Source organism: Uloborus diversus, chromosome 1 (genome assembly GCF_026930045.1).
Source record: "Uloborus diversus isolate 005 chromosome 1, Udiv.v.3.1, whole genome shotgun sequence".
Classification (NCBI taxonomy): Eukaryota; Metazoa; Arthropoda; class Arachnida; order Araneae; family Uloboridae; genus Uloborus; species Uloborus diversus.
Window position 1 is genome coordinate 235,619,584 of NC_072731.1, and position 11,389 is coordinate 235,630,972.

The 11,389-nt window shown below is 32.8% G+C and overlaps 1 protein-coding gene across 1 annotated transcript; it reads left to right on the forward strand.

The window, feature by feature from the left end:
* The first annotated feature begins 10,180 nt into the window (after positions 1-10,180).
* LOC129219393 (uncharacterized) lies at positions 10,181-10,747 on the forward strand. The gene has a single exon (XM_054853786.1). The coding sequence runs from the start codon at positions 10,181-10,183 to the stop codon at positions 10,745-10,747; it is 567 nt and encodes a 188-aa protein (XP_054709761.1).
* Positions 10,748-11,389: the final 642 nt, after the last annotated feature.

Below are 11,389 nucleotides of genomic sequence, written 5' to 3' on the forward strand. Positions count from 1 at the left end.
TAATACCCTGCCGATATTTTTTTCACTGTATTTTTTCTCGAAATATAAAATACTACCGCATCTTGTATTTCCAGAAATTTTCTCATTCCGTAAGAATACGAATTAACAGTAATTTTACGAAGCTTCAAACTTACAAAAAGATACTGAAATTTTCATTTTCATCTTACCTACGGCCCCTTCACCGATATTTAGCTCATAAATAAATCCGCATGTCTCCCACATCTGCTTCCATTCCGCAATAACTGTTACTTCCCCAATATATATATCTTGTATACAACCTCGCTGAAAGGTAAAAAACTAAAATATATCATTTTCAGATCACTAACAAAAAATTATTATATCCTTTTTTTGAAGGAATTGTTAAAAGTTTTATTTACAATCGCAACTAGAAAATGTTTCTTATCAACAACTTTACTTAATTATTATCACGATAAATAAGATTAGGGAAAATTTAACTTGATCTACTGCAATAGCATATAGAAATGGAGATTGTGAGAAGGAAGAATATTATTTACATACAATACACGCACACAGGATCAAGCTTTTGTTCTATTTTTTAATCAGGGTTGCCAGATTTAAGAACAATAAATACGGGACAGGCTTCTAAAAGTGAAAGGGGGGGGGAGGGATATTTTGTGGTTGAGGGAAATAACTGGTTATCGTGTATTTTTACGGGGTGGTAAACAATCATGTTTCAACCGCTTTCGAAAGATTCCCCTCAGTATGTTCATGGGTGAGCACATTTCTAGAGAAAACCAATGAATAAATTAAGCAATAGAACGCAGTTCAGTATACAGATCGACGTTGATAGGAATAGGTGCTAATAAGTTTGCGCATATTTACGTTTAAGGGGATTCGAGACACATTTTGAAATTTTTTTTATTATATACTTTAGAGTTTTGGAATTTTTTGCACTGATTCACCATTTATTTAATACGCAAAATCATGACATAAAAATGAAAAAAAAATTATTTAAATTTAATTAGTTTTTTTTAATGGGGTTGCTTTAAATTGCTATAACTAAAAATATTCTTGATCAATTTTCAATTTTTTTTAAATAAATTAAGCACAAATATTTAAGCTTTAATTTTTATTCGGCGATTTTAAAAATATGGATTCAATAAAAAATAAAAAAATATTTGAAGAAAAATTTCGAAAAAGTCGAAGATACTTTTTTTTTAAATCATAATTTTTGCAGTAAACTTTTTTCAAATCCGCCGAATAAAATTTAAAGTAAACTGTTTGAAAAAGATATGCTTCAAGTTTCATAACTTTATCTTTATTGGTTCCTGACGTATAAGAGTTTGAATGCAAGAAATCGGGAAAAAATTCCATCATGGAGAAAAACGCGTTTAAAGTTTTCAAGTTAAGTACACATTAGTTAGGTGCATGCAACAAAAATAATTATATCCTTCGTTCTATTTAAGATAGAAACAAGATTCAAACGTCCTCTTAAGCAGAAAAAAAGAAGTAATTTTTCACATGATAAAAAGAATTGCAAAATTTGACGATTTTCCTGTCCCTGATCACCTTAACTTTATTTTTTTTCCTTAAAATACTGTCTCGTAATGTTGTATTGTTATTATCTAAGCCGTCCCATATGGAAGTTCCCCGGGACGCGGGACAATTTTTCAAAATACTTGACTGTCCCTTGAAATCCGGGACGTTTGGCAACATTGCTTATAATACACTCGCAAAACTGCAAAGATGTTTCATATTCATTGGGGTATTTTTTCATTCTTTCGCAACCGTATAAACGAATAAAAGAAGCAACAGTACGAAACGCCATTTAATGCGCTGGGTATACATTTTGTGCCCGTCTTATAAAACATAAAACGCTCCTTTGCTTACACCACCAGCAACAAAACCGAAATAAAAATAAACTTCCAAAACTAGCATTTGCAACCAAAAAATGAAATCGTAAAAATAAAACAGAGCGTCAAAAAACAGTTACTTGAAGAAATACGCGCTGCTAAATGGTGTTTTGTGCCCGCCTCGACCTAGGTATATTACAGAGACTTACGTAGATAGCACGTTCTGTTTTTGTTTTTTTTTTCTTTTAGGAAGTTGTCTCAATGTATATACGGTGTGTTTTTCATCAGCGATGCCATTTTTATACACATTTAAAACGATAGCTATATATGTAGATCTTAAAGTTATTTCCTTAATGCTATTCTTTTGTTTTATTATTTTTATTTTGTTTTTGTTTGCTGCTTTCCGAGCGTTGGACGGTATACCACGAAAATAAAATTTGTGTAAAGTGATGTATGTTCAATAATCAGGCTTGATTTTTTTTAAAAAAAAGTGTAAAAAACCCCGTAAAGTGTAGAAAAAGAGTAGTATACTTAATCAAAATTAAAATTTTTTTAACTGTGTTTTTTTGTTTTTTTGTTTTTTTTTTTTTTTTTTTTTTTTTTTTTTTTTTTAAGTTTAAGAAAAGCGTATATGTTGGTTCGTGAGCATCAAAGTGCCTCTGCGCCAAATTTGGCAAACATCCGATGTGAACTGTGTGTCGTCATCTGATGCTTCGGTTTACGTAACGATATCTATCGTGTACAGTACATCAGACAAAAACTTACCAGCATTTTTGCTGTATTGCCATTTCTCATTGACATATGACAGTAATGACATGACATTTTATTTTCCATGATAGAAGGGAGCCCCCTTGCAAACAACTTACATCATTTTTTAGGTAAAAGAAACTATTATTTAAGAGTTTCTGAGAGATGTACCAGTTGGCTTGTACTAACGTTTTCATTATTTTTTGGATAATTTGCTGAAACTTGTTCCTTTCTGTGGCTTCATTAGCACTTCGTTGAGAATAACCATCTCCCATCTATTTACTGTATTCTTCTTGGCTCATCCCGGCGCATTACTAGCTTCAAATGCGGCAAGGTAAACATTTATTTAGCGGTCGTAAAAAACAAGTGTTCCTCCGAGTCGCAAATAATAAAAAATGAAATTTTGTAATTTTTATTTCTATTGCCCGAGAAATATACAGCAACGGTACGACGGAAAGTTTAATTCCAACGTATGCACGGCACCAACTAATTTTTCGTTTGGAGCGAGAAAGAAGAATTGAAACGAAAAGCTTATTTTTTTCGAGCCCAAAAGTTCAGAGCCAACGCAATGCAGAATTTACTTTGAAAATGGTCTACCTTTAGAAAAAAAAAATCATTAAAAGAATTGAAGATACATTAGTGCATAAAAAGCAGATATATTCTTCGAGATTTACTTTAGTGATAGATCAACATTTTCTTAATTTTTTAAAACTATTACCGGGTTACACAACATCAGTCGGTATGCAGGAAATTAGAATTTTATGGCTTGCTGAATATTTCAAAGTTTATTTTGCAACAAAAACAGACCGAAAAAATATAATATAACATTATAAAGATTTAAAATTAAATATGAACCGTGATGAAATTAATGCAAGTTTATCATTGTTGTATATCGTTCGTTATTTATTTAGTTATATGCCAATAAACCCAAAGGCAATCACTGTTTTCATAATTGATTTATAACTTCTTTTATACATTGTTTTAAATTCTGACTAGATGTTAAGTTTATCTTTTTATTAATTGAATTCATCCGCTAAATTCTTATGTAGTATTTTTTTTTTAATTTCAGGGCTAAAAATGTTATCTGCTTTTTTTTTTTTTTTTTTTTTTTTTTTTTTGACTCAGTCTACTTTTTTTTTAAGAATAACATTGTCAACTATTATTCCAAACAATTTGTACCGTTTATTAATATTCATGCGATAATCTATAGAACACATATTGAGAGCAATATGTGTTCTATATTGAACATATATTTTTTACATTAAATTATGCAAACCTCGTTTCTCAAGGCGTGTCGGAATGAACCACGCAAAGCCCTTTGAAATTCTGGTAGATCCTGAACTTTTCGACATTCCTGCTGTTGCGGGGTAAATGGGGAAGTTTTACCATAGGTGTACAAGAATAGCGTTGTAGATATAACGTAATATCCAAAGTCAAAATTCTCGAATATATTTAAATTTTCAAAATTATTTAATTTCTGGATGTATTTTAAATTTTACATGGTGAAATATTGCTGCCGTGGGTAGGTAAACGGCAGGATCTGCAGAACTGAGTTTTTGAGGCATTGGAAGAAATGTGTGTTAAATTCAATGCTAACAATTAGGAAATGGGGATTTTTTTTTTTTTTTTTTTTTTTTTTTTTTGTGCCTTTTTTCGGCGAAAACCAAATATGCAAGCTGGTTTCATTGAAGCTAACGTACAACAGATGACAAAAATGAAAAAAAAAAGAAATGAAAAATTTGCAGTTACAGCCTTTTACCTGTTCACGGCAGATTACTCCGAGTCACTAATTTAAGATTTAATTAATTATTTTTTCAGATAATTTCAACCATCAAAAAAGACCAAAAGGGAGAAGTTGAGTTCCAAATCGATCAGCACTTCACTCACACCATGAAAAACTTAACTCTTTATTAGGATATATATCCTCACTTCCAATGCAAAAGTTTCGAATCGAAGCGTCCAGCAGAATACGTACCAGAAGAAGCTTTATTTTTGTGACATGATGGACAGCAGTGGTGAAAAAGCATTACTTCAACCTCCATCAATCCTTGTGTATTTCTGAAACGTTTTCTTCAGCGCAAACCACGAGGGATGTTTCTATGTAACTCATCAAAAGCTTATTCCCTTCGGTGAGAGGGAAGACATTTGGGAAGATGGAAGATTAAAGACGCCGCTATTTGTGGAAGAAAGGAATGTCTTTATTCTTAGTTCGAACTGCAGAAGTTCGGAGAACTTACTGATTTCTTTTAAAAGAGTGAATAAGAAGCATTTGAGTGGAGATGATTCTTTTGCTTGATGCTTGCAAAAACCATCACCGGCAAAGCTGCTGTTGCTTTGTGAATTAATTGAAAGCAGGATTTTTCAAAGCTGAGAAGATGGCAATCAATGTATTCTAATGTAAATAAAAATCACCCATAAGCATTAAAAACGGCACGCATTTTTGAAAACAAAAATGCCATTTTACTCTTCCTTTTAAGCAAACAGGTACTTATTTAGGGGTTGTTTACAAATAATGCAATGCTTTGAGGGACTAGATTGGCTCTTGAAATTGTGAGCTAGTGACAAGAAGGAAGGAGGGTTAGTAGAAAGTATGACGCCAGATTTTTTATCGCAATATGTTGATGAATAATAGCGTGACCTGGGGCAATATAAGAAGAGGGATAAGGTAAAGTGTGGCACTTTGTAACAAAAGGGGTGGGAGGTCAAAAATTGTGAAAGCAACTGTGACATCATTGTTGATAGACTTTTTTATTGTCTAAAAGTGCTATTAAAAGGAGTAAATTTATTTAGTTAGCGTTTAGTATCACAGCCAGCTCGATCCACTTTTTGAATTACTATAGGAAAAACAAAACAATTAAGCTTCTTTATTTATTTATTATTATTTTTTTATTATTATTAGTTTTTTTAATTCCTTTTTTGACAAAAATTACCGACCTGAATTTCCTGGATTCGTTTCAAAGTCTTGTAAATTATAATATATGTTCTCGGAAAGTCCAGAAAGGTACAGATCAGCAGTAGTCGCTTTCGCTTCGTTGTTTTATTTCAAAACTATCATTACCGCAAGAACCTTTTTTTTTTTCTTTTTAATGTTTTTGCAAAGTCCTTATGCAGATTTACTAAGCAACATCCAATTAATTATAGCCAAATTTATGAGTAGATTGTGCAATCTTTTCACTATGCTATGCACCCAAAAAATATCATATAATATTCTTGTTTTTCTTTGTTTTAGAAGTTTCACTTCTTGCTAAGAAAGTTAATATCTGATGTGTGTGTGTGTGTATGATAGTGTTGGTTGATTTTCGAAAAATATTTTAATTTAATTCACAAAAACAAATAAATAAATAAATGTTTCCGGCATCTCCCTGCTAAGAGGGAAAATAACGAAACATTATTACAATATACGAAACAAATTACGCTTATTTTATAGCACAACTTGAAAACCTATATATGGCACTCATTCAACTCAAATAAAACCAAAATCTTCCGCAGGAACGTGACTATCCTGCCTGTCAAGAGTTTAGTACAATAAACCTAACGGAAAACAAATAAAAAGAGCTTGATGAAGTTTGTTTTCCGATATTTCTTTTCGTCCCCTTTATTCCCCCCCCCCCCCAATATAGTTCTTTATTTTGCTCTTCTCTTCATAAGCCTTCCACAGGGCATTTGAGGTATTTTTGTGTTTGTAATACTTGACTTCACTAAGGGTTAAATCAGTTTGACTCTGAGCGATCGATTTGTGATTGGTAACATGGTAGAAAAATAGAACAATAAAAAGCAGAATGGATTCAACTGAAGAAGAAAGTTTGAAACTAGGTTGGTTTTGTGGTGATATTTTCTTTGTTTCTTTTATCCTATAAAACCTGATTCGGAGTATTGCACCAGTTAGGTGAATTTAAAACAACTACAGTAAGCTCCCGGTTATTCGTGGAATGGGGTGGAACAGTAACCGCGGATAGTCCAAATAATTGAAAAAAAAATCATATTAGTGTATATTATAGCAAAAAAATATAAATAACACTCACATATACATTTAAATTACAGCTAAAACGATAACATTGAATGTAAAAATAATGTAAAAGATAAAAACGAACACTAGCGTAATCATAAATTAAAAAAAAATATTTAACGACTATAATATTATTACATTGCTAGTAAAACAAAATTGCAGCACCCTCGCATTTTCCCAACAATTGGATTATGTGCGAAGTTTTGCTCGACCGATTAACGATAAATGCATGTGAAATTCTGCAAAACTTATGAAATAAACATTTAATAGCAGGAATCTAATAATTGTTTACGTAGATCGGAACTGTTTCCGGGCCAAGGCAAACTGCTGACCCCATGCTCATTTTTCCGTTTCTGAACCTGCGTGTGAATTTAGAGAAATAAAATTACCTTACCCCATATCAATTTAAGTCTAATGGCAGGATAAAGGTTTCTAAATTGTTACTTACCAGTTTTGCCGTATGGCACGGAGCAGAATCATCCTGGAAAAAGATGTTTGGAACTGAAGTAAAGTGATCCTGGATAGTTGGAAGCAATTTCTTCTCCAAAATGCCAATATACACCTGAGCGTTTACTGTTCCTTGCACAAAGTGAAGCCCACCAACTCCTTGATCAGAAATACATCCCCAAATCATCTGGGATACGGGATGCTTGACTGTGTGTTGAATGCAGTCGGAATGATATTCCTCTCCTTTGCGGCGCGGGTGATGCAATTTTTTTTACCACCACTGTACTTTACATAAGTCATAATGCTTTCATAAGCTTTTACAAAAAAAAACTCGGTTAGTTGTAAGTCATCATTTTTAAATAGAATGTAAAAAGACACACACACGGATAATCTGACCCCTGATAATCGGGAGTTACTGTATATATTAAAAGGTTCGATTTAGAAATAAATTTGGTGCAATATTAAAAAGGGCTTTGATTAATACTTCATGATTAATGAACCAACAACTGTGTATTAACGAGTTTACGTAATTACTGTAACGCTGTTTTCCTTACTATTAATAGAGCGATTTTTTTGTCAAAGTTTCGATGAAATAAAGACTGCACCATTATTATTATTATTATTTTTTTACAGAACTTTGAAACCTGAATACTAAGAATTCATGGCACTTATTATAAGCTTTTTTTTTTCAGTTACACCTTGATTCTAAAAATAAAATACCCTGTTTTGGCTTTTTTATCACGACGATAAATCTGTAAATTGTATGACTCTTTAAATGCAAATCACAAAACCCACAAACATTGACGGGTAAGGAATAAAAAACCTTTATTCTGATTTTAAAATCGGGGATATATTTTTTTCTGTTACATGGACCAGTGTTTTAATATTTAGTCTAAATAGCCTTTCTTGTAGCAAATAAAAAACAAAAAAGCTAAATATAGTTTAAAAGAAAAGTGTTGACGACACACAGTTTAAAATTAAAATTCGTAAATGTTTTATGTAAAAATCCATGTTCAGCCTGTTTTTAAAATCAGTTTATATTCAGTTTGTTAATTACGAGAAGAACTTAAGAATTTTTTAAGAGATTTGAATAACATTTACTTCTAAATTATTTAAAGATTCAAGACTTCGTAAGCTGGAATACAAGAAGAGGTATGCACAGAAATTTTGGGGTCCGTCACAAATGAATTTTAGTACCCCCCCCCCCATCCATTTTGTTTATTCCTACGTCCCCACATATAGTTTGCCCCTCATCTAAAACATTTAGGGCTCCATTCAGGCTCGGGTCCGGGCCAACAGGTGTCCCCCCCCCCCATGCTCGCCCCTGAATACAAGATGTGAAAACAAAATATCAAAACCTACCATACAAAAATGAAGAAAATGAAAAGAAAGAGGCAAAACAAGAGAAAAATATTCAAAAAATAATAATCATAATCATAATAATGAAGACGAATTATAGGCTTGTTAAAGTATATTAGAAAACTAAACAACTCAACAAATGCAAGTTAGAAATTAATGAACTCAATAAATAATAAACAGAGTCTCAGTTATTTTTTTTATCAACATCATGAAAAAATTTCCGTATTTGTCTTTATTTTCCCATTTAATATTCAATGTTTATCACGAAAAATGTTAGTGCAGGCTTTGATTATTGCGTGTACTTAATTAATGAAACACGGGATTTCTAAATATATTCGTAATATCAGTAATCATCAATAATATTAATCATAAATGACAATTACTGACTTACAACCAAAATGCGGGTTTCCTTACTCAATGTATCAGCAGTAGATATTCTGATAAAATAGAATAGAAAGTTTTCCCAAAGTATTTTCGTACTGCTGGAGGTTGTGGCCGCAGATGACACCTTGAATGCTGGCTATGACATATTTGTCCTAAACTTTCTTCTGAAACTTTACAGGAGGTTCTTTCGCCCAAAGCACGACGGATTTCTCCCGTGAAAAAAGTCCTTGTTCGGTTAGTCATTCTACATCAACTTTGAACTATCCAGTGCATTCATATGCTAATGTGCTCTTTGGAATAACACGTGGTGTCATTTATTTCATAAAATTGATTCAATAAATAAAGGCATTTGAAAATGTGCTTTGAATCGAAGAGATATACACATGTGTATGCATTTATTTACTCATTACATTTTTAACACGCTCCTTCATATTATTTTATTTTTTAAATTTATATTTGTGAAAATATTGACATATTCGTACCTATTTCAAAATGTATGTCTATATATTAGGCAGTGAGAAGCAAAGGGATGCAAGTGGAAAATTTCAAATTCTGAATAAAACGTGTTTAAAGATAACATCCTAAGCAGACTTTCATGACCATGATCATGACCAAAAAATGTGTTACTAGGGGAAGGTGGGGCAAGACGAGATAGCGGGGCAAGATGAGATACTGACGCTCCTCACTATTTCTGTGTGGACATCTAGCGAAAAAGTAGTCAAGTAGTTGCAATGGAAGAAGAAGAAACCACGTTGGTTGAATCAACCATTTTGTGCGCGGCATTTGCATTGTATAAAGTATTTTTCTCAGTTTTTGTGTGTTTCGCCGTACTCCTATTTTGTTGGATCATCTTTTTAAGTGTAGTTTGGTGAGTATCATTTTTTGAATATTTTTTGCTATCATATAATCGTAATCCACAATTCAAAAGGATAAATTTACAGTGCTTTAATGTAATTTTATTTATAACCTAAACTTGAGTAGACAGTAAACACGACAAATGGCGCAGTGAGGCAAGACGAGATATTGTAAGAGGGGCAAGATGGAATACTATCTCATCTTATCCCGCATGTATTGTTTTAATTCTTTTCAGATTTCTAATTATGGTGAGAACTTACTAAAGAAAGACAAATAGAAGTAGTTGGTCACGAGAATCGATGAAACATGCCATTGATTCCATAATGAATGGCGAAATGGGATTTCAGAAAGCATCCCGAGCTTGTAATGTTCCACGGGCTACACTTCATAGAAAAGTAAGGAAACTAAAACACAGTCGTTGGACAGGGGTGTTCTCCCGGTGTCAACAGCTGGAAGAATTTATTCAAATAAAGAAACCGCAAGTGTAGATATAGTTAAGCCTTTGGACCCAATCAAAACTATTTTTTCTTTGTAAGAAGAAGACCTACTTGTGGACTATATTTTGAAAATGGAAGAAAGGCTATTTGGCATTACATCGTATGACCTTAGGCTCTTGGTGTATAAATGGGCTGAAAAATTGGGGAAAAACCACAGCTTTAACAAAGAAAAACAAATAGCTGGTAAATATTGGATACTCGCATTCAAATCTCGCCATCCTCAAATTGCACTTAGGAAACCAGAAGCTATGAGTGCGGCCCGAGCAGCTGCTTTCAACGAAGTTAATGTTGGAAAGTTTTTTGATCTATTGACGCGTATTGTATATGAGAATAAATTGACACCAGCAAGAATTTATAATTGCGACGAGACTGGGATGTCAATAGTACCAAAGCATATATCAGAAATTCTCGCTTTGAAAGGTAGGAAGCAAGTTGGTTGCCTGACGTTCGCTGAGAGAGGCAGCACTGTCACCATCGAAGTTTGTTTTAGTGCTGCTGGAGCATACATGCCTCCTCTTTTTGTATTTCCTCGCGTCCGTGCAAATGATCAGCTCATAAACGATTGTTTGCCAGGGGCTTCAGCTGAATACCATGCAAGTGGTTGGATGCAGTCAGGAATATTTTTTCTCTTGTTTTAAGAAATTCGTCACATGGAGTCGAGCAAGCAAAGATGCACCAGTTTTACTCCTTCTTGACCAGGGGTGATTGTGACTCCATGAAAAAATACCTGAACTTTTTTCCAAGAAGAAAAAGTGTTTTGATGGGCATACATATACACATTACGTGTATGCACACATTATTTATATACATAATTATTTGTTGGGGCTAAAACTCGAAGTTTTAATTGGACTTAATATGTCCATGTGCATGGAGAGAATTAAATTATTTTAATTTTTCTCATTTCTAAAAATTTTTCAAAGAATGTTTTATTTTCCTCCATTGTATCTGAATCCTTAACCATTTATTACATTCATTTTCTAAAAGTGCATAAATATTTCAGAATTAAATAAGTTTGGGGCAAAAGGAGCAGAATGTATTATGATCACTGCGCAATAATGCTAGGCGATATCCGAATTTTAAAGCCACGATATATCGCTCTCCAAATATCGATATTTTCGATATATATAAGTCGTTGAATTCAACATTTAATGGGGGGGGGGGGGGGCTGTAAAGCCTATTACATAAGCATCTACAACAGAGAAAAGCCATAGGCCATCTTGGTGAATAAATATTTTAGCAATTTAATCTAATAATATAGTTACAGCAAGGATTTTCATGTG

What these genes read in the sequence shown, in the direction of transcription:
- LOC129219393 (XM_054853786.1), top strand. Translation starts at nt 10,181, where the DNA reads ATGGAAGAAAGGCTATTTGGCATTACATCGTATGACCTTAGGCTCTTG.